At 37.7% G+C, this 24,275-nt stretch overlaps 1 protein-coding gene across 8 annotated transcripts in view; it reads left to right on the top strand.

Annotated features, from left to right (window-relative positions):
* Positions 1-69: 69 nt before the first annotated feature.
* AGTPBP1 (ATP/GTP binding protein 1) overlaps positions 70-24,275 on the top strand; it is a 75,526-nt gene continuing 51,320 nt past the window's right edge. For 6 of the 8 annotated variants that reach the window (XR_774417.1, XR_774416.1, XM_010568647.1 and 3 more), the window contains exons 1-10: positions 70-148; positions 10,393-10,524; positions 11,556-11,626; positions 18,179-18,309; positions 18,834-18,901; positions 19,317-19,380; positions 19,730-19,876; positions 20,148-20,279; positions 22,199-22,292; positions 23,751-23,788. Coding sequence is in view for 6 of the 8 variants with exons in the window: in XM_010568647.1 (XP_010566949.1) it covers positions 11,595-11,626; positions 18,179-18,309; positions 18,834-18,901; positions 19,317-19,380; positions 19,730-19,876; positions 20,148-20,279; positions 22,199-22,292; positions 23,751-23,788 (706 nt within the window). In the remaining 2 variants the exon portion in view is untranslated. Of the gene's footprint in view, positions 149-10,392; positions 10,525-11,555; positions 11,627-18,178; positions 18,310-18,833; positions 18,902-19,316; positions 19,381-19,729; positions 19,877-20,147; positions 20,280-22,198; positions 22,293-23,750; positions 23,789-24,275 lie in introns of those variants that run through there. The other 2 variants (XM_010568648.1, XM_010568650.1) reach the window with 2 other exon arrangements.

The raw sequence follows: 24,275 nt of genomic DNA, 5'->3' as shown, positions 1-24,275 counted from the left end.
GAGGCGGGGCGGGGCCCGCCCCGTCCGCAGGGACTTCTCCGTTGCCGGCCCCATCCCGGTCGCGGAGCGGCGGGTGCGCGTGGGGACGCCAGGCCTCGGCAGCTCTTTGCGGGAACGGCGCCGTGCGTGTTCCCACCTGCTGAGACGGGTACGTGCCCTACGGTGGGAGCGGTGCCAGCTTTCGGGGCCTGGCCGGCGGGGGGGGTCGGGTCGGGTCGGGTCTGCCGGCGGGAGGGGCTGGAGCCGGTGGCTTGGCGGCGCTGAGCCCGCCGGTGACCGCGGGGCGCGCTTCCTCCGCGCCCCACACTGCGGTGCGTGGCCCGTTCGGAGGCGCTTCCCGGCTCTGCCGGGCGGTATTACAGCAAAACTTCAACGCTCCGCGAAGCGGAAAGGCTGTGGGTGACCCCCTGTCCTGCTGGCCTCGTAACGCCGTGGCTCCGTGGCCCCGGCCCTGCCCTACCTTGCCCTGCCCGGCGGGATAACCTGGCGTGTGGGTATTGGGTGGAAAACGCGGCGGCTGGAATAACACTTGCTTCTTGAGCCATGAGGCATGGCCTGCCGAACGTCCGTTTAACTTCACGCTCCTTGGGTAGGAGTTCATTAATATTTTGGGGTGTTTTCCTGCCTCCTCTTACGGTTGTGGAAATCTAGCACAGCAAGTGTTTCTCTAGGCGTCCGTTCAAATGCTTGACAGAGAGAATCTGAGAAATAGGCTGTGTATCGGGGGGTGGGGTGGTGGGGTGTTTTTCTTGAGCATAAACTGTTTTCAGACACTGAGCTTTGTCAGATGTTTAGGGATCCTGGCCTGGGTGAACTTTTATTTTGTACACTTAACAGCTGTAAGCCTTCAGTGGAATGTTATGGGCGGAGATGAAATTCTTCTGTGCACCTGTATGGTGTAAAAATGCTGTGAAGCCTCTGTATAGCCTTGTGGTATGAATGTTGATTTTTGTGTATTTATTTTAGCGTCATGAGGGAATTAGCTCTCCAGTGATGTTCTTTTAGAGAAATACATGCGTACGCTACCTTTACAGGTTATATTTCATGAAAAGGCTTCCCTGTTTTGCAGGTAGCTTTCAGTGTGTGTTTTGCACCTGCATATAATGATGGGTGACAGGATGCAGCTGATGGGATAGCCCCACCTTCTGGTTAATCCTTCAGTGAAGTCATACTTGTGACCTAGGAGTTTTTCTGGAAATTATACCTCATGATGTGCATTGTGACTGCAAGTGCAAGTCTGTGTTGGAGTATCTATTTATTTGGGGGGCTGGGGAGTGGCAAGATAATCTCCTTTTCTGGAGACCTTCCTATTTAACATCAAGATAATTTTATCATGTGCCCCTATTTCAGCAGAACAAATTTTTGTTAGTTTCTGATGTCTCAATTCACCACTGTGACCTTTTTTTTTAATACGAGCATAAAATAAGGGAAGTACAATTTTTTTATTTGAAAGCTTCCTAAAAATAAGTTTCTCCCTTTTTTTTTCAAAAAGGGAGGAAAGGGTCCGAAACCAACAAGTAGTCTTAGTGTGTGAAGTGACACCTGATCTATGTTTGTGTGAAGTGATACCTGATCTCAGGCTTAGCTTTCAGTTCAGGTTTTGGACATGGCAGCACTCGTAGTTAGTATTCAAGCAATTCACAGATTGTCTTCCAAATGGAAGCTTTTGAACTTGAAAAATATTCAGTTTTCTTGGTAGTAGATGGTATCACACAATCAGCTGATTTATATCAGTTAGCTTACTGCTGCTGGGAGCAACTTCCCTGAAATTATGCGTGAGAAACTGCAATTAGAGAGGGAGAACTTGGGAGAAGGCTGTCTGAAGTCCTCTTGGCTTACAGAAGTAACTTTCTATTTCACCTCATGTTTAGGTTTTAGTCTAGGAAAGACAGTCAGCTTGCAACTCAACAACTTGTCAGCAATGTATCTTATGATGAGAGACTTTGCAGTCTTTAAAATTCATGGTGATACTCTGCTGGACATATCTGGGAACCACCTGTTTTTTGGCTCTCAATATGTTACTTGAAACTTCTCCTTGAATTCCAATATCTGTGAGCTGCTTGCTCTTAGGAGATTGCTCCTGTGATATGAATTGCTAATGTCCGAAAGAACTGAATGCTGCTCAAGTCATCCTGGCCCTGGAGTATAACTGCAGTAATTGAAGTGTTTGAACTCCTTAAACAACTGAGAGGGGAAGTCAGGTTTCTTGGAGTGAGTGTGAGAGTGCTGAACAAGGCAGCTGCTTGTATGAGTGCTTAGGAGGGATTTGTAATGGCAGTGTATCTCTGGGTATGTTTTCAAGCCCTGCCGCTATCCACAGCTTAACTGTCCAATATCCTGTGCTAAGCATCGAGAAGATTATGAACTGTTCAGTGTGTGTCCTGGATACGTGGACAATTCAGCATGGTTTACATTTGGAAATACAGTTTTGTAACAGTTAAACAGAGAAGGGCTGGGGAAGGGGAACACCCAAATATCCTTCCTTTCTTTTGCAACAGCTGCAGAAATGACAGTCCTGAAACTGTCATCCTAAACCTTAATGCATTAAAAAGCACATATAAGTTTTCCCCACATTTTTAAAAAACCTTATAACTTATGAGAAGCAGGATGCCTAGGGTTTTGTGTACTGGAGGTAGGTAATACTGTTTTAATTGTTTCAAGTATAATTCATAAGCTAAATGGTACCAATCAAGGTTTTGAAAGCGAGAATGGTTGCTGTGAGTTTTACGAATTGCAAGATGATTGTGTTTCTGCATGCTAATGAGGTTGAAGGGCTGGAAGTGTATTTGAGTAGATAAATCTGTAGCTCCATGTTGCAGATTTTTTTTTTTTTCATTTCTTCTTTTACCTTCTGGATTAAAAACAGGCCTGAGGATTTGCTTTAACTCAGCTGGTGAACTAGCAAGTTGAGATGTTTGGGTTGGTGTCTTCACAGACTGACCTTAGCCATCAAGGAGCAGTTACTGGGTTAGGTGCTAGAAACCACCTCTGACATTTAGCACTATATCAATGAAGCATTTCCAAGAGTTAGGCAAAGTTACTGGGATTCCAGTTCTTGTTCAGATTTTGGTGTAGGGAAATGCTTAGTTCCCGCGATGACTGTCCTTTCTCTCCTGGCTATTTTTATTGCCCCCCTCTGCCTCCCTGTGCCATTCACCTTCTACGTCATGAAAGGGTTATGCTGGCTGGGCAAGAAGTAGCTGACTTTTGCAGCATTTCTGTGAACTTAAATCATGCAAACTTTGATTGTGATACTCTGTGAGCCTGGTGATGGCAAGTTTGTCCTGTCTTGAGGAGTAACCTTATGCTTGCCATGCAGGTAACTTTCTAGGAGCTTCTTTCCAGGCAAGAAATGAAGTACTGTTTTCTTATTTTGCTCTTTTCCTGATAAATGCTTTTTTTTTTCTTTTTTTTTTTTTTAAACCATTCACCTGTATCAGACTTCGTTTTTACAGTTAAGTGGACTGGTGGTAATTGGCTGCATGCCACAGTTTGCAAGCTGCTGTACAGGGCTGTGGTGCTTTGGTCTTCTTTGAAGCTTTATGTATGTCATTTTGAATGTCTGATTATATACTGCAGTTTATCTAGTAACATCAAAAAGTCAGCACTTTGCTATAATGCAGCAACGGGTAAACTAATCAGCTGGCTTTTTTGTTTCCTGCTGTAAATATTTATAGCAAAGGGTGCAAAGAAAAGGCAGTAGCTTAATTTCAGAAGTATTTTTTCTTTGACTAGTAAAGGTTGTTAGCCTTTCCAATGTATTTTGAATTTGAAAATTAGATTCTTTTCCACCAAAAACTTAAGATTTTTTTTTCTACTTAGAGGAATTGTTAGCTTTAGTCATTAGATAAAGGGTTATTTTATGCCATTTCCACATGAAGTCTTACATCTAGAAGAAAAGTACCTCTAGTTTTTTATAGTGTCTTGAACAAACTTTTTCTCATGGAAGAAATACTTTTAACATACTCTTAGGTATATTATTATTTTTTGATGACACTTAAAGCTTTTTGTACTGCTGCGCATTAAAGTTAGGAAGAGATAACTCTTAGGAAGAGATAACTGTTTAGTGTGTACTCAAAGTCATTCTGTCCTAATTGATGCTTTAAGAAACAGCTGTTCCTGAAAAACGTCTCTCTCTGGGCTATTGACTAGGACTTTAATTCCTATGAGGCTTCCACAAAGGAAGATTGGGGGTGGGGTGGGAAGTCTATGTTTTTGTTTCCCTGTGCTTGTAGAAGAAGGTTTGGGAACTGGGCTAGGAATAGGCAACTTTGGAAAACAAATTTTCACTGCCATGTTAGTTGTAACTCTTTAGGCATATGGGTTCTGTTTACTAGATTGTGGTGGAGTACAGTGTAGGATTTGCCAACTTTAAACTTAAGTTGTGAAGTGTCCTGGTTTCGGCTAGGATAGAGTTAATTTTTGTTTTAGTAGCTGGTATAGTGTTGGTATTTTGGATTTAGTATGAGAGTTATGCTGATAGCACACTGATGTTTTTGGTTGTTGCTAAGTAGTGTGTATAATAAATGAAGGATTTTTCAGCTTCTCATGCCCAGCCAGCAAGAAGGCTGGAGGGGTGCAAGAAGTTGGGAGGGGACACAGCCAGGGCAACTGACCCAAACTGGCCAAAGAGGTATTCCATACCATGGGACGTCATGTCCAGTATGTGAACTGGGGGGAGTCAGCCGGCGGGGGGAGGGGGTCAGGTCGCTGCTCTGGAACTAACTGGGCATTGGTCTGTGAGTGGTGACCAATTGCATTGTGCATCACTTGGTTTGTATATTCCAGTCCTTTTATTATTATTATTGTAATTTTATTATTATTGTCTTCCTTTCTGTCCTATTAAACTGTCTTTGTCTCAATCCACAAGTTTTACTTTTTTCCCCCGATTCTCTCCCCCATCCCATTAGGTGGGGGGAAGTGAGCGAGTGGCTGTGTGGTGCCTAGTTGCTAGCTGGGGTTAAACCATGACACAAACTTGAAGGATTTCCCCAGGTTTTCAATCACTAGAGTTTTAAGTTGGATTGTAGATAACCAAAACCTTTATGTATTGTACTGTGGATTGAGCTTTTCACAGTACAAATAACTGTGGCATCTCAAAATAGTCTGTGGGACTTTTAATCTAACATTAGGCCTTATGTTTTTATTAAGGAAATTGTTCACACCCAATAACTTCGCTACTTTGTATGGCTTTAAAATAGAAGTGTTTTCTGTCAAAAGAAGTTTTGCAAAAAAATACTAGTGGAAGTTGTCACTTGGGGTACTGGATCAGGAAACAATACGTCATGTGTGAATGAGTAAATGATTAATGGCCAGAGGGGTTTTTTAAGGTATAATTGCTAAGCACTTTGCAAAGGGACAGTCGTGCTTATGGCACAAGAGATTGAGACTGTGGAGGTAGCACTGCTGTATTAATAGCAGTGGCCAGTTCTTACTCCTGCCAAAGGAAGAGCGCTGTGCTGTCCTGGTGAATGTTTCTTGTGTAATCTCAAGTAACATACTGCAGTCTTCCATACTGTGCAGGGGTATTTGGGGAGTTTTGCTGTACTTAGGATGCTGGTTATCACGGTGTTGACCTGCTCTCTACAAGCATTCTGGGTAGTTTGCTTTTTGGTACTGAGACGGTGACTTTTGCTGTCGCATGTTGCTGCTCATCCTAAATTTTGAACACAGGGCCTATTCATACAAATGTAAATTTACTTAAGTAAATAGTCTGTTCCTGCAAACAATTTACTTCTATGTTTGTAAAAGTAAGCCACAAGTAGTATTTTGGAATTAAGATTGCCTAGAGCACAAATAATGCAGTAGTGTTTTTATATGGTTGTGTTTAAAAAGACTTTTTCACTGTCTTGAAAGAGTATTTCAGCCTACGAACAGCTTCTGAGACTCTGGGGTATGTGAAATGATATACTATCAAAGGCCAGTTTGCTTCTGGTTTAATTTGCACTGGGACTGGGGGGACCTGCATGTACTTCTGTGAGAGGTAGAAGTGTCTTTTGGAAGCATACCCCAGAATGCGGTCACCTCATCTAGTGGAGGGTTTTGATTTAGCTTTTTTTCTGCCTAGCATTTATGAAATTTTAAATCATTACATGCTTTCTCAGTTCATACCTAGGGTTTCTCTGTTTAATTTTTTTAATTCATTGCTTTTCGACACAATTCTGTCCTCTGAATTTTGTATCCCTTTCTTTTTCCCATGCTAGGTTGGTTTTTTTTTTAATAGTGTAACATTTACAAAGATTTTGCTCAGCTATTTGCTTCCACTATCTGATAAGTACACAGCAAAGAAATGACATATTAGCTGTGCGCTTGTTAATGGTTGCTTTTTTTAACCTTTCAAATCAATAACTCTGAGCATAAGTGAAGTCTGAGCTCTGGCTTTGAAAATACTTTGGGATGTGCCTAGCTTTGGATACAAAGCAAAACATGGAAATATCTGTATATGAACAGTCTTACAGGTTTTGGAGACTTATGATAGATATATACAATAAAACTGAAGCTTTGTTTTGGCTTTCAATGAATATGATTTGATATGTGGTTTTTGCAACTCGTGATAAAATGTCTTATTTTAATATATAGTGAATAGACTCCAAAAATAGGCCTGTCTTTCTGTATAAAGTATATTAGTTAAGAAGATGAGTTTCTGGAAAATAAAAATACAGAAACTAGAATATACTGCAAGTAGAACAGATTTAATAGTATCAATAAACTGTGCATATCCATAGTTGGTTTTGATTTTTCTAGTTTTTTTCATGAAAAGAACTGTCTTCTTTGGAATGTAGTTACAAAGTACTCTCTCTGCAGGGAAGTCCTGGTATTAACCAGGGTAAATTTCAGAGGTCTCTGGCTTTTTTAAGAAGTTTATTTTCTGGTTTTTTTGTTTGTTTGTTTTTCTTGCGTGTGTGGTTGTGTGTGGGGTTAGGGTTTTGGTGGTTGGGTTTTTTTTTTTTTGGCTTGAGTTGGGCTTTTTGGGGGGTGGGTGTGGTTAAGAAAAGAAAATACAAAGATACTTCAAATTTTTTATTTATACTTATCCTTCCAAGACAGGCATGTTCCATGTTAAATTATTTTGGTCAATTGAAGCATGAGTTCTGTATGTAAACTCAGAATGCCCTCCCGCTTCAGTAGCAGACATTATCTTTTGTTTTCCCTAAGAGAGAGTTCTAATAGCAGGATTTTAGCATAAAACCTGTTTGTTTTTTTTTTTTTTCCACTCTCCACAGTCTTGAGAGGTAGGTGTTATCTGACATGCTCTGTACATGTTACTTCTGAGCACTGGTTTTGTGGCAGAGTCATTTTGCCCTGTCTGACTAATACAGCTCCCTTTGCTTGCCAGTATCTTGCCAGATACTGGTAGATTTGTCTTCCATGGCAGTCATTTGAAAACATACTTTGGGGGAGATTTTCTATTGCAAGAAAATGGGCTTGATAGCAAGACAGTCTGGCATAATTTCCAAATATAGATATATATTTTAAATGTATGTGTAAAAAACTTCCAGTTTCAGTGGAAAAGAAAAAACAAGCAACCATGAAAGCAGAGCTGCTGTTGGTTAAAATAAAAGTTTTCAGCCTCAGATGTGAGGTTACGTTTTGTTTAACATATGAGAATTTCTTTCAGATGTGATGTTAGCAGAATGACAATGAAAGTGCTCAGCACTGACATGTTGTAATGGTGACTATGCGTTTTTTCTTATTATGATTGTAAATGAGTAAGGATTGGAGATTGGTTTTCTGTCTGCCTGCTTTACTGTCCATTAGTAATTAATGGGAGATAAAAGGGAAAACAATTTAGAGTGAATACACTTCACTGCTGGTTCTGGTGCAGTTGAGCCATGCATTACTGTACTGAGTTTAATTTGAATTCTTCAGTTTCATTTAAAGGTGGCTGTTCAGAGCATGTAGAATTCCACCGGGATGGCTTGCAATAAGCAAGGGGAATACTCACTTTCCCCTGAAATATGTACATTAGTTTAAGTACCAGAATCTTAAAGAAGATGCAAGAAGAGTTTTGTGACAGTGCATGCGAAGTATTTGGTTAGTAGCATTTACTTTTCCTTAATTCCCTCTTTCCATTATTAGGTAGATGATGGAGAGTAAATCTGATGATTGGGTAGCTTTCTGCTCTGGTATGAAATTCCTGATACTTGCGTGAAAATGAAAAAGGATTCCTCTAAGAGAGAAGACAAACAAGGGAAGTGGGGCAGGCACTGGCCTGATTTTAGTGAAGAGGATTTTTATTTATTCACTTATTTTTTGAAACAGATAGCATTTAGGTTTCTCTTCCCCCAAAGCAGCATATTTAGGATCACAAATGTAAATGAATGCCTAAAATGGGAATGAGACACTGCTTTCTGGAAGAATCAGGAGCCAGTTTTGACTGTGTATCAGATACAGATAGGTGAGATCAAGGAAAAAAAGAGGACTTTGTTTGGTGTCTCAAATGGAGAGTTTGGACAAGAAACATCATGTGTCCGTGACGTGTGATCTTCAGGGGTTGCAGTAAGGGAAAAAACCTCAAACCTGGCAGTTGGCAAAGAAAAGCCCAAATCTAGAAGTTTCTTCATCCCCAGGAGAAGAACTGGGCCTCGGGCTGTTTATAAAAGAGGGTATCAACATCTGGATTCTGTGACCCTGTTCATAATACTGTTATGTTTTCTTGCAGAAGCCCTGAGGTCCAGTCACCTATGCTAGCAGAATGGTATTAGTATTGAGCATTATGAGCACAGTACAAGAATTACGAAGTTCCCTTTTACCTCCCATGCAGGTCACTACCTAACTTGTGTCAGTGGATTTTCCTCTGAATCCTGTTACAATGACTGAGCAGTATTATTGCTGGCTTGGAGAATCTAAGCATCTCCATGTTGTTCTAGCACATACAAACCAACTTAGTATTCAGGAAGATGGTGTCCTTATGAGTTCTCTGTAGTCTAACAGGCACTCCCAGTGATGCCTAATAGACACACCTGAATGTGAGGTCTGAATGAAGTGGTGCCAGTTTGTTTCTTTAGCTGTTGTTCTGAGCAAAAGAAAATGTGCTTTGTGATAGTGCTCACCATTTTGTGCAGTAGCTTCGTGGTTAGAGTATCTACCCAAGAAGTAGGAGCCTGGGTTCCATGTTGTTCTGTTACATTTCAGCATGTGCCAAAACTTACATGAAAGGTAAATTCTGGGGGGGTATACTCTGCCCTTTTGCGTGAACTTTGCCAGTGAGTGGCTAAGTTTCACAGGGCTGAAAAGATGGATCAGTGGAGAAGGTGAGTCAGTGGCTCAGTGATAAAGAATTCACCTAGGAGGGAGGCAAATACGTGTCACATTAAGACATGTCTTTGATTTTTTGGGGGAGAAAGGAAAAGGTGAAAACTATATATAATTTTTGCAGTCCATTTAATTTATCTTAGTGTTGGTAGCATTATTACAGTGAGTGCAGCTTTCTGATTTGGAACTTTACAATTTTGGAGAAATTTCATATGAAGAAGCTGCCTGTTTTCCTGTTCAAGTGGGAGGATGGAGGGAATAACATTCCACAGACAATGTGAAAAGGCAGAGTGAGATTGCACAGGATCCAACATATCATCCTGAAGTTTAACAAGTCAACACTCCCTGCTCTCCTCTGTTCCCCTCTAACTTGAGGGTTTTTTTAAAATAGTTGTTGTTGGCCTTTTCAATGCGAAGAACTGGTGCTAATTTACCCTCTACTCTGCTACCACTGGTAGGCAAGTGGCATTAAATGTGTTTTAAAAGTATGTTTAAATTGAGATTCATGCACCTTCTGGCTTTACCCTTCTATTAATCCTTTATTCAAAATAATCATAATATTGAAAGTTTTTAAAATAGTTTGGAAGTGGCTTTTTTGCATCACCTAGTGTAAAATGTTAAAGAGATTTTGTTACTCTAGTGTACATAAATGTTCCACCACAACTCTCTGGATTGCCGATACATGCATTTCTATCTCTTTTCTTTTTTTCCATGCTCCTTATCACTTTTTTTGGGAGATGTTCTTCTGCTTTTTCTTATCTGCTTGTCTTTTACCCTTGACCTGGAGCATTTACACATTAGTGCTTACTGAAATACTTTGTGGTGAATTTAGAGCAAAATAAATTAAGACCTTGCAGTTCAAGATAGTCGAGCTCTGTAGCTGGCTCCACTTGTGCAGCAGTTCAGTACACTATAATATGTAGACACTATTGGCACTGGCAGACTGTTCATCATCTGTCTGACAGCAGGTCAACGCTGTAAGCAAAACAGCACTTGGCTACTTGAATTCAAGAATCTAATGTTTTCCCCCCAGTAAGACCTGCAACCTGGTTCAAATAATCCAGACCTTACAATTTTTGAAATTGTCTGCAGTGGTGGACACAGCTATTCTTTTGTAACTGTTCGTTTTCTTTAAAGGAAGTCAAGATAGTTTGCACTTGAAGGGTACTTGGACAAACCTCGGATGCCTGTTAACTTGAGTCAAGCTGGAATTTGTGTGAAAAGCTGAGCAGTTGCCTCCTGGCTGCTGGGAAAAGATTCTGCTTTCAGGTAAGTCTGGAAATAAGCTTGCTGCATACTTATCTGCTTTAGGCTTTTACCAGTTGCAGAGTGGAATTTACTAGTAATAAAAACCTGATTATTTTATGTGCTGAACAACAAGGATTTTTGAGAGGTCTTACAAAGTTCTCTTGAGGGGGCAGGGGGTGGGGGAGGACTGTTTGTGTGTGCTTGACTGAATTTCTTGCCTGCATTTCCCAAGAGAACAAGTGCTTCATCTTCTTCATTCTCACCACCCGTATCTTTGAACATCCTTTTTTCCCTTTACTCTGTCTTCTACCTTAAAACTAACCACTGTGCCCTTTGCAGACACTGGGGGTTTTTTCACAGTGGGAGTATTTGTCATTCCTACTAGATCTCAAATGGAAGTACTGAGGTTCAGTTAATGGTCCTGTAGACTGCAACCTTAATTGCTTGGAGACACCATTTGAGGAAGCAGTGTACCCTGAGGACACTATGTCCTTAAAAGGATAGGAAAATTGAGTCCTTAGTACGATGTGGTTTCTGTCCAAGAAATGTATTCAGGTCTTGCTTAAATAAGAACACCAAACACTCCATGTTTCTCACTGTGCCTCTAGTACTAGTTATCCTATAGATACATGAAATGGCAGTCAGAATTAAGTATGTTGTGGCATCTCATAACATTGTCATGTAAGTTTAAAGAAGTGTATTTACTGGCTTCAGCAAAAGCTTTGTTCAATAAAATTCTGTTATGGATATGACAATATTATCTATTAGGTAACTGGTATAAATTTCTGTTTTACTGTAATCGGATGCTCTCAGCTTTGTAGGACTGAATTGTAATGCAGAATCATACTCCATACTTACATTGCAATAGTTTATTTTAAAAGCTGGATCAAATAGATTGAAGAGAGAAGAGCTTGTGACAGTGTGGAGAAATGCAGTCAATGCAAATTAACTTATTTAACATTTCTAGTGTAGAGACATCCAATATGGCGGTAGCATTTCATCATTAAAGAACAGATGATGTTGATAATTTGCAGTTATTTAATATCTTCCAGGTTCTCAGGGATGGTGATTTGAAGAATCAGGTTTCCGATATGAACAAAGTAAAAACATCATCTGAAAAAAGGTAAATTTAATACTATGGTGACTTCTCAACACCAAGCTATATGAGATTTGTGAAAAAAGCAGTCTATATCTTAATTTTAAGGTAGACAAAATATACGTTAATGGGTCCCTAGTAAGTATGTGTAAAGTGATGTCCTGAAACGCTGAGGGAGTCAATATTGATTAGCATAAAGTAGCTTCACACTTAATAAATAACTTCTTAAATTTAGAATTTTCAGTTAGTGTTAAGACATGTTCAAATATAAAATGTACATTAAATTTCATTGAAACAACTATCAATTAATTGTTTTATGCAAATATTGGCAAAACATAAAATGATTTCTGCTGAAAGAATTAAAGGACAGGTTTATAATACTGTATAAGAAGCCATGAATTTTTCATAAAATGCATATCATTCTCCAACAGTCCTGCAATCCAACACATAGCTAGGACAAACAAGAGTGAGATTACAGAAGATTTCAAGAGTTGAAAACTTGTGTTTGTTATTTTCATTGATAACTTGTTTTAGCAAATATCTGAAAAAATTATGAGATTATCTGTGGAACGCAACATGTCTGTTAAGCATCAGGAAACTATGGAAAGGTGTTCAGTCTTACTCTTTTCTTAAGCGAGCACAGGTTAAACCACCACATTAAAGCAAACCATCTAATCAGATTTAAAAAAAAAATTGTAAAGGCAGCAAAATAGGGAATTCTGGCTTCAGTCTTGGCTCTCTGAAATACTGATTATTGTCTAAATGAATGGATGAATTTGCATGAAGGACATACTCTACTGTGGATTAATTTTATATCTTGGGATGGATTTAAAATTTGAATTTAAATGGTTGCATGTAGAATAATTTTTGCTTTTGCTGACCTTAAGAGTCGAATGGTTTGATATCAGAGACTGGCTGTTCTTGTTTGTGTGAGAAATAGATCAAAAGAAATAGTAAAGAAACTGATATGTTTTCTACTGATGGTATATTAGTTCCTTAGGCATTATGATAAGCAAAGTCATACTCTCTGTCAGCAATGGGTTTTCTTGGAAATACTACCAATTATAATACGTAAAGTATGCGAACACAAAGAATACTAGATTTTTGCAGAGTGGCTACTTAAGTACCGTTTATTCTTCTTTAGTTATTGAGTTAAAATGGAAATTTCCATCCCTGCAGTTCAAAACAGTTGTTCCCTAAGTCGTGAATAAATTACGGTGAATTTATTGTGCAGAGGTAGCTCTGAGCTAATTGGAAGTATCAGGTCTCCAAACATTATTTGGTAATGTGGAGGTGGTTGAGAAACAAAGTAATGTGGAAATGGTTTGCATTGGAATAAAATGAAAATAAACTCATGAGAAGCCTGCCTACTTTAAAATAGCTTTTTAATGGGTTGCTCTAACATGCTGAACACGGAAGACCTGTTTGCTGTGGGGGAAGAAGACACTCCCCGATATGTCAGTGTTCTGGCTGACTGCAAACAGCAGTTTCAGAGGAAGTAGGTACGGTTGGGAAACTGAAGGTTTCTGGTGACTTCCTTCATTTCACCATTGTCTCTTGGAAGGCTTCTTACAAGATGAATAGCTGAAAATCATTCTAAGACAACTGAATTTTTATATGCTGCTGTGATAGCCATTAGCGTTACCTTTCTCATTGTGAGCAGACACTTAGAAAGGTGTCATGATGTAGTTTAGCATTTGCATAGCGAAAGTAGTGTGCAGTGAGTAATGGAGAGTTGTGAATCTAGCACTTCCTCATAATTAAAGAATGCTTAAACCTTTTGGGAATTGGGGGGACTGCAAGAAGTGTCCCTGCAGTGAGGGAATTTTCTTTGCAAAGATGTTTTCTTGTTAAGGCAGTTCTTTTTCAAATGTGAACCCCTGAAGTCCTGTGTTCCTCACTGTTGGGGCAGTTGCTTCCTTTATATCTACTCACAGCTTTCCTAACCAGAGAAGGAGGAAATCCGCAAAGCTTTCTCGTTAGCTGAGTCATGCTGTACGCTTTGGCAACAGTTGAGATGACAGCAAGCTTGTTTGTTCATGCTTCCTTTCTGCAAACAAGGTGGTGGTGTGAGGGGCGTTCTGAGCTGTGGCATTTGAACGTGGGATGGAGAAAGGGTTTCCTGCCTCCGGAGTCATGCAGTGTATGGGATCAAGTAAGCCTGGTGAACTGTACCTCAGGACACTTAAAGAAAGTCTGAATCCATCCCAGTGTAATAATTATCGGTTGTCTTCAGAATTCATGCGATTTGGGTTAAATAGTGAAAGACAGAGGTGGCAAACCTAGTGGTTGTGTCTGCGGGAGTCAGGGAGCAGAAACCGAGTAGCTGTCGATCCACCATCTCTCTTTTTTTTTTTTTTTTTTTGTGTGTGCAGAAGGGTCCTGGAAGAACTAACCAAATGGATGAGGCTGCGAACAGCCAAAAGTGGTTTGAGTTGTCCTTGAAAATACATCTGATTTTTCATGTGTGAGAGTCACAGATCCCATGAGCACAAAAGTGGCATTAAAATACCACATACATGTTTAAAGCTTTACTAAAGTAACCACTGCATGTGATTGCTATCAGGAAGCTAAGGCAAGTGCTCTGGAGTAGAGCACTGACAGGATACCAGAGCAGTGGTAGTTGAATGCTGTCAGAAGGAAAGAGTGCACAGTTTGTTTTTGGATGTGGTCTGTCTTTCTGTTTCTGGTTACAGTTAATGACTGAAAATATTTAGAGTTTTGACTAATGATCTGAAAGAGAAGAAAGAGTTCTTGTTAAAATTGCAGACAACTTCAAGCTGAAAAGATCTGCAAAAATATTGGAGTACCAAATGATTTCGAAATACTCTTGTCAAATGCAGAAAATGGTTAAGAATATTGATGGAAATATGTGCAAGGTACTGTGCTTAGGTATACCACTGGAATGGATAAAGGACAGTCACATTTGTAGTGGGGAGAGCCAGAAATAGTAAGATTATAGCGCAGGGAGAAAAACTTTCAAATGAAGGGATACAAAGTGTTACAACAGGGTTGCCTTTGCCCTCGGTGACTACAGAGTGCTCTTCCGAGAAGGCTGTAGAATGGGTGGGGTGAAAAATGTCTCTTTCAGTAACAAGGGTTCTTCACATTGTGGGAAAACAAGTTTTGTATGAAGGGCTGGCCACACTGTTCAGGGTATTCATGTGCAGTTCTGCAATGTCAGCAGCTTAAGAGGAAATCTAGCTCTGACAGGATACGGTTTTTATTGTGCCATTCTGACTATTCCCTTGGTTTACCTAGCTGTTGGATTAAAAATACTGAATTCCATGGTGCCTCTCTGTTTTGGAGAGCTGTCTTCTAGTTTTGGATCCTGAATGGTTTGTTGGTCAAAATGTACATATTTGCATTACAAGTATCGGAAGGAGTCCCATTGTAAATTGGGCTTCAGTTTGGCTTGTAGGTCAAATGGGTTGTCACAGCAGTATTACGTACAGGAGCAGAGTCAGTCAGGCTGGCTGTCGTAATTCCTGTCCTACAGCCTTTTAGATTTACTGTGCAGACATTGAAAGCTGTCACGGTGTTATAACCATGTCCTGGTTTCGGCAGGGATAGAGTTAATTTTCTTCCTAGTAGCGGGTACAGTGTATTTTGGATTTAGTGTGAGAATAATGTTGATAACACACTGATGTTTTATTTGTTGCTAAGTAGCACTCATCCTAAGTTAAGGATTTTTCAGTTTGCCATGCTCTGCTGGCAAGCACATGCACAAGAAGCTGGGAGGGAGCACAGCCAGGAGAGCTGGCCCAAACTAGCCAAAGGGATATTCCATACCATAGAATGTCATGGCCAGTATATGAACTGGAGGGAGTTGGCCGGGAGGGGTGGATCACTTCTCGGGCATCTGTCAGCAGGTGGTGAGCAATTGCATTGTGTATCACTTGTCTTTTTCTTGTGCTTTATGTTTTGGTTGGTTGTTTTGGTCCTTTTCATTACTGTTATTATTATGTTTTATTATTATTATTGCTAGTATTACATTTTATTTTACTTTAGTTACTAAATCGTTCTTATCTCAACCCATGAGTTTTACTTTTTTTTTTTTTCCCAATTCTCCCCATCCCACTGGCAGGGCAGAGGAGTGAGTGAGCATCTGCGTGATGCCTAGTTGCTGGCTGGGCTTAAGCCCAGACAAACCACTATGTATACTAGTGTAGAATATTAATAAACAAGAGTACAATTCTTGTTTTAAGAAGAAAACTCAGTCATAGCTAGAAGGAAATCAGGACTTTAATTTATATTTCAGCGTAGACTCTGGGCTGGTGTTATTTTCAAGAACACTTTATTGGGTATGCTGAAGATGTGAAGTTTATTTGGCTATATTTCTGTTGGAAGACTGCTTGTAAGATGAATAGCCTAAAACCATTCTGAAGATACCTCTTTAACCGCTACAATGAGTGCTCACTGCCCTTGATAGAAACTCTGGCCCCAGGAGGAGATTATACCTCTAAATCTTAGGACTTAAATTGTTATGCCACCCAGTAGTGAGAATGACTTACCCTTCCTAAACCTTTTAAAACTTTTAGTAATTATGGAGAAATTAAGTTAGATGCTAACTTTCTGTACCTGGTATATTACTTCCATGTGCCAGTGTTGCTTGAATTTTGCAGGCTGCAGCAGTCAAAAATCAGCTTTGCGCTGAAAGTTTAGTGCCTGTAAATGAGTTTTGTCTTTACAAAAACTTGTATCTTCTTTGGTTTTTTGTTCCTAAGGGTCATCTTTGCTTTCTTGTCTTGTTTCCAGCTTTCAAACTACATTCACTTCATTGTGAGACCAATGATACACCACAATGGAAATTAAATACATGTGTATACAGACACACACACACATTGAAGCAGCAGTTCTGTTACACGTTGATTTATATGTGGGTTGGCTGGACTCTTGTTTTGATTGTGGAGCTGGTGAAGATAACATCCTTTGGAAGTTTGTCAGTTTGTACAGCAGATCAACAGAGCTTGTGGATTTAATTAAAATCTTGGGTTTATTTTGGAGTATTTCCAGTTCAGTGGATAAATGGAGAAGTAGAAGTAAACAAAACAAAGCTTATGCAAGTGGTAATGGCTTTATACTATTCAACCTGGGTTTAGATGATGAGAAAGGATTGGAGGGATTATGCTTTACTTATCCAAGGAAAGTAATATTTCAGCAACCAAGACAGATATATTTTAGATCAAAAAATACTTTTAAGTCAAAGTCTAGCAAATAACTGGGAAGGTGATATACTTACTTCACAATATAAAATTATTTTGATTTAAGCTCTATAATTAGTATAACCATTTCTTACTACTGATTTTAACAGCTTGTAAGTATCATCTGTAACCTGAAATTGTTTTTTGGTTATGCTTCTCATTTAGATGGAAAAATGGAAGTGGTAGAAGCAGTTTCCTCAGCAGTTTTTATATCAATTTGCTTTCATGACAGTACAACCATTGCTGTCAGCTACATTTTTTCCTTGATTTTAACATTTTTGTCCACATCTAAACAAATTATTTTAGTAGAGTTAACTGTGTGAAACCTTTTCACAGATGTAAAATAAAAATCAAGGAATAATAATGCCTTATTGTTAGAAACAAAGCTGACAGTATTTATAAAGCCTAATGTTATATACTTTAGTGTTATTGCAGATAGTCAGAACAGTATGTGTGTAAAATGAATTATTGTTGATTATTGCGGGACTCTAATGTTACAAAATTGAAAAGTCAAGGTAGTTAATCCTTGGAAATCATCATTTCCTGTAGTTGATTACATGACTATAATTCGAATGTTAACCATTTGTCTAAAAATTACTTTCATGTGGGAATGTGAATCTCAAAACTATTCTGAGTAGTTATCATGTAAAACTGGAAAGCAAATAATTTCTAGACTGACTATTTTGAATACTATAAATATTTAAATTTATTGTTTATCTGTAATTTGCCTATCTATATGAATGCCTGGTTCAAAATTGTTTCTTATATTAAAATACATTTTCAAGGCAATTTTATGATGTCAGGCCAAAATACCCTTGTGTTCAAAATGAATCCAAACCGATGATAGTTTTGGACACCTTCCAAAGTTTTTCTTTAAAATTGTGTTCTTTTTCTTCAGCTGGTAGGTTCTGGCTTGCTCACTTCATGAATGATAATCTTTTCTTTCACCTCCAAAACACCAGCTCTCTAAGACAAACAGTCTTTGGGACTGTTTGTAGCCATTTTTTCCTTGAATGGCAGGTTTGATACAGTATCCTGGCACTTAACATAAACTATATTAAATATAAGTTACTCTAATTGACATAGATAAACAACATTTGTACCTATATCTGGAGTTTATTTGCTGCAACCAATTTCCCTGTTCACAGTTGCTCTTGGAGATGCTGTTAAATATAATTAGTCTGCTGCAATGCAGGCTTTGCAAAATCTGTAAATTTGCCAGAATTAAGGAGAATTAAGACTGTTTTTCTATCGAGAGAAAATATGAAGGTGAATTATCCACTCCCCTTACTCCGACATGGGATTTCTGTTGTTAGTATTTTTTTTTGATCTGGTCTAGATGCGAAAAGTGAATGTAAAAAAATCTTTCTTGTAGTGTTTCTACCAGTTCTCGGACTATGTCGCTGCTGTCACAGCTGGAGAAGATCAATTTGGACTCTGTGTTAGGAGAAGCAGACAATGCTAGATACGTTACCTCAAAGATCCTTCATCTGGTTCAGAGTCAAGGTAAATATCTAAGTTGTGTGGGTTTAGTAGTTCTCCTTTAGAGCCTTCCTCCTTATATTTCTTCCTTGCTGGACTTTTCTTTGTTTCTTTTTGGTGAACTTGATTGTCTATATGTTTTTGTCCCTGATTGTTGAAAGCACCTGTTTAAGGCCCTGTTTAATGCTATCTGGTATAGTATTGCTTACACTGAGTGCGTTCTGATACAGCGATAATTTAAGTAATAATTCACAATATATGTATGTGTGTGTGCATATATATGAGAAGTAGAAGTATCTGGAGGAGGGCTTTCTTACAGATTTTTTTCTTTACAGTTTCTTTTCTAGGGCATGACAAGGTTGTTGAACAAGTAAAAGCAAAAATGAGTGTTAAAATCACTTAAGTCTTTTACTTAGTTTTATATACATATATGCAGTTTTAAATAGGTTTTATTATTAGCAGTGTAGATTTTCTGATCAATCTGTATATGATCATGTTTTTTTTTCTGCAAGCTAGAACATTAAAAGTGGTCTTTTTCTCACTGGCAGAAAAAACCAGGAAGGAGATGACTTCTAAGGGCTCTACTGGAATAGAAGTTATCCTGTCAACGCTAGAGGTAAAACTTTTTAATCTGTGTGGTTAAGGGTACATAGCAAGTTTTCATTTTATCATTGGGCTTTGTATTATTAAATATGTTGTTATCCTAGCTAGTCTCCAAAACTTGTGTAGGACTGTAATGATTAGATATGGTCTTTAAGTATCATAACCTACATAAGAATTTCTCCCCCTTATTTTTAAATATTCAAGAAATTATTTGGCAACTATCAGTTCTAATTAATATGTCATACTACAAACTAGATTTTAATTGGTTTTGTGGTTAATTCAGGCTGCATAGTGGGATGGTTAGCTGGGTTATTACATCTTAAGTTCTGTTTGATTTAGTGGTGGCAATTTCTCTGAGCTTTAACTATCTAAACCACTGTATCAGACTTCCACATTAAGCAAAGAAATCTCTCTGGTTTTCATTGCAGAATACAAAAGATCCTCAAACTATTCTAAATATATTGAATATTCTCATTGAGGTAGTCTCCGTTGGTAAGTTTTCATTAAGGAACAATTTGTGATTTTTTTATTCCTGTATTGTTCTGCAGACTGGTTTTTTGTTTGTTTGTTTTCTTGGTGTTTTTTTGTTTGTTTGTTTCTGACAATTGCTAAAGCTGATTTATATGCAGAATAAAAAACATAAGGACTGAAGTCACTTTTCAAATAATCATACACAAATAATTTATGTTGCTGCAAGTCTTAATTCCAGCATGTTCTTAAATAGTGCAGTCACACTTGAAGAAAATATTGCTCTTCTAAAGACTCTCTTTATGATAACTGTAGCTTTGATACTTAATTTGTTCTTTGGCTTCCGAGATATCAGTTAAGTTTTAATTTCTAGGTGGTGGTCGGAGAGCCAGCGTCTTAGTCACTAAAGGAGGGACACAGATCTTATTGCAGCTGCTTTTGACTGCCAGCAAAGACACTCCACCAAATGAAGAATTAATGGTGCTTCTTCATACTCTTCTTGCAAAAATTGGTCCAAAAGGTGATAATGATATACTTAAGTAATATGGCTTAATACTTTACAGTTTCATGACTGAAACTTAAGAACAATTTTCTTACTATTATTGTATAAGCATCCACGTACTCAGAACTGGTAGAGAACAAAAGGAGGAGTAAAACAGAGGGGAGGATAGAATGGTGAAATATAGATAATGCAGAGTTGACATTATCAGTAGAAGGAATTCACAGTTCATTTATTTTTTTATAATAATTTCAAAATTAGTTTGATTGATCTTGTATTTCTTTGATGTCAGACAAAAAGATTGGCATGAAAGCAAGAATTAATGGTGCCCTCAACATATCATTGAATTTAGTGAAGCAGAATTTGCAGAACCACAGGCTAATACTGCCATGTCTTCAAGTATTAAGAGTTTACTCAACCAACTGTAAGTATTGCAGATTATTTTCTTTCCCATGTGATATTTTATCTAGACAACAATTAAAATACCGGATCTAAATGCTTGTTTAATGTTAGGTGTTTAAAATAATTATTTTTAGCAGACACTTTGCTTTTTATATTGTCAAATCGCTTAAATTCTAATAAAAACTGTGAAGCATATTTGTATTTCTGTATATCTTTGGGTTTTGTTCAGTGTGTGTGATTATATATACGTAAATATATATATAGTTGGGCGGGGTTTAACCAGTGCTATTGGATGTGTGGAATTTTGAGTCATCTGGTTTGCATAAGTGCTGATGCTTTAAGATCTAAACCAGAAATGCTAACACTGTGCTTGCAAAAGCACTTCAAATTAAATAATTATTCTCTTTATTATACATGCTCATGTTTTTTTTGCTTTTTATTATTTTATTTAATTCCTGATTGCTAATTTAAAACTTGGTTCACACAGGACATATTTTATTTCTTTATTTAACCTTTCCCTTATTCCTTGTCTTGAAGTGCCCTACTATTGGACTAACATTCTTTCACAAGAGCCTAATTAATTGTTTGGGCAGGCAGTAGGAAGTTGATAAAAATAGTGTGGTTCTTCCCGTGTTTCTACTGTTGGTTAGATGCTCTTAAGTTTTTCCTTTGAGCTCAAAATGACCGTTAAACCTCTTAAAGAAGTGTGAGAAAGTGAAAACATAACCACATTCCTCCAAGAGAATTGATTTGATGATCTATGAGATCATGTTTTCAGGACATTCACATGAGCACCTATAATTCATAAAGTCCCAATATTTTTAAAATGTGGAAGCTTTATTTCTGTTGAGCCGTCTGATAATGAGGTAAAATGTTTCTAAATGGAAGACTTTAATACAGATAGTTACATAGCTTAGCTGAAAATTTGCTTCATCCTGAAAATGGGAAATTGAACTGAGTCTTTAATTAGGATTCTGCTTAGATCAATTGTATCTTTCTGTATTTCCCACTCCTTATTAGCAGATAAACTAGTAGTTTATTACACGTAAATGGGAAGTACTACTTAAAGTTTGTATACAGTTACTACCAGCATAGAATCCTAACTTAGATTCTAGTGGTGTAATGTTGCTGCTAATAATGATGAAATTGCAACTTCGGTTCGAGTACTAAATTCTACACTAATAACAGAATTTGTTGTGTTGAAGTCAATTCTTAGTTGCTCTCTTCCGCTTTGTTAGGAATGCATATTGCTAAACTCGGTTGGGAATTGAATTTCTGTGCCTCTTTCAGCAGTTTGTATTTTCAGTGGGCATTGGGCTTCAGCCATATATACATCCAGTGTGCATTTCTTGAATGTAGGTCTTAGCATAATTTCTTTTAATTTTCTCCCTTTCAAATAGATGGTAATTTTTTTTTTTCTGAGAACACACATGCATAATGTGTAGCTCAGGAAAGCTTATACCAACTGGCATTTCTAAATTTTGCAGCAAACGCTTGGCTTTCAAATTGTGGTGGACATACCTGTCTTTCCCGATACTGAAGGATAATAGCAGGTCATAGGACTTGTTAGACTTAAGAATTTTAGAAACCCTGCCGTTTTGATAAACTGTGAGACTTTTTTCAAAGAAAAGTCTTTTTATGATATATCTTAATAACAAAGAAAGCAGAAGCGTGCATTGGAAGTAGTACATAATTTTATTTGTAAATTAATAATTAATTTTTTCCTTCTTTTCCAAGTTTTATCAGGATTGGATTATCACACTAATTATGTAGAGAGTGCTGTCTGCTTGTCATTGTATGTCTTAAAGCCCAAACATGTTTAACGTTTTTGTACTTAAAAATTAACTTGCATGGATTTTAGTTTGAGTATATTGATATATTTTTTTTCTTTTGCTTTTCTTATTACATTATCTTAAAATGGATTGTTTTTAACTCTTCCAGCTGTAAATGCAGTGTCCTTGGGAAAGAATGGAGTAGTAGAACTGATGTTTAAGATCATTGGCCCTTTTAGTAAAAAGAACACTAGCCTTATGAAGTAAGTAAGGTCTCTTTAATATAGTATATGGAAAAACCTGAGATAAGTTTTGAAACTTACTTGTAAATGAAAAATTGTATTAGGGAAATCAAATGTAACTCATATTTGAAAGGAGGTGGGAAGGAGAACCACAAATCTGACAGTTTAATTTTACCCAGTAGAGTGAAACAAAATATTTGGATGTCTAGTTACAGTACTGGTAAAATAATATAAATGTTATTTTTTGTCTCTGATATTCCTGTGTGGAAACTGTACAGGGGTTATCCCCAAATCAGGACAAACAGATCAAGACATTCCCATCACTTTTCGATTTTTTGAATTGGCTCCCACACCTCCTTTGTGGTTTTAGAGTCACTATCTATTTTGTTTTGTAATAGAATTTTCTTTCTGTTTTACTTCAAAGCAATTACAGACTCTCAGAGCAAAAACATAAAACACAGTAGTAAGCACCAGCAATGTCTGTCTAGTGGGCTATTGTGTGCTTAAAAAATAAATAACTGCATACCTTAAAGTGGTGACTTTAGATTCCCCACCCAGTGTATTTTTCTCTTTTTTTCTTTAAGTGAATTTAGGGTAAAAATAGATAAGTGGATCTAACTGGAGAGAGCCCTTTCTTTATATATTACCACCTTTTTGAAGTACTTGCCTGTGGAAAACTGAATTTTTCATCTGGTTAGCAAAATAGTAATCTCATGTTGTTCATCTTCTAACTTCAGTACAAAAAAAAATAGTGTTATGTTATCTAAGTTTGTGGTCAGTGGAGTATCTTGTAAAAAAAAATGCTCTGCCCCTTTTAAGCCGCAGCTATAATTAGACATATGAACTTGCTATTCCATGATGTGAGTAATCATGATAGCCTTGTTTATAGTCTAAGATCAGATGCATGGAGTCTATCTTTACAAAGAGGGTAAAAATAAGTATATACATTTTCTAGTGTACATCTTGAGTTAACTGAAACAAGATCTTCTTGTACAAGAAAAATCTTACACTGACGATCTTGTATTGTAGTACAGATTGATGAGTATTACTCTTCAATATATTCATACACTGCCAGTTTTGAGCTACAGTTTTCTAAAATAGTGTCATTTGCTTTGTAGAAGTACTTGTTCTGCTGCTAACATAAAAACGTGAGTTTCGGAAGTATCTCATTTACTGAGTATGGTTCATAAACATTACATTGTCATTTATGGTGTCTTTTTGCAAAGGCTGAAAGTTTGAATAGCCATTGCATTGCTATTTTTAAATTTCACCATCAGACTTCAGATATAGCAGATATGCGTGATATTTTAGTAAAATCAAATATTTAAAAGCAAAGTCTGTGATACAGTGCAACCAGGAAGACATGAGCATAGATGCTAAATAAATCTGCTAGCAGTAAATATTTTATATAGCTTTACAGTGTTGTAGATTAAGCTTGCTGGTTGGTTGCTGTTTTGACTTTTCTTGTTATGTTGACAGGGTTGCTTTAGACACACTTGCTGCATTGCTAAAATCAAGTAAGTGTTTGACTACAAAAATCTGTTTGTCTAGTTGAGATATATATATGTGTGTGTATATATACACAGAATAAAACTAATATTAAAGTCTGTGGCCAATGCAAAATCAAGGCTAGAAAACTTAGACGTAAGGCTACAATTGTATCTGCAGTCTCTGGTGCTTTAGTATTTGTATGGTATATATGTATGTGTTTACTAATTAGTTACTGTTTCTTCAATTACTCAGCAGAAAGGCTGTGCTGCTTCTGCACACCTGGTCTGGATCCAAGGTGGAGGAATAGCCTTTTACAGTCATTCATCTCAGGCCTTCAGTAACAGATATCTGTAACTTAGCTCCTATGCATCTTCTTTATACATACATCTGAAAATATCTGTTGGATGGCAGGGCAAAATACAGGGTTTCTTCAGGTACCTTCCTGACTAATTAGGTCTTGGTTCCTCATGACAAGTCTGTCAGTGATGCTCATGAAGTGGAACCAAGATTAAC

The sequence above is a fragment of the Haliaeetus leucocephalus genome, unplaced genomic scaffold (genome assembly GCF_000737465.1).
Source record: "Haliaeetus leucocephalus isolate CR32 unplaced genomic scaffold, Haliaeetus_leucocephalus-4.0 Scaffold251, whole genome shotgun sequence".
NCBI classification, from domain to species: Eukaryota; Metazoa; Chordata; class Aves; order Accipitriformes; family Accipitridae; genus Haliaeetus; species Haliaeetus leucocephalus.
Note: the sequence above shows the minus strand (reverse complement) of the source record. Positions and strands in the feature narration are given on the sequence as shown.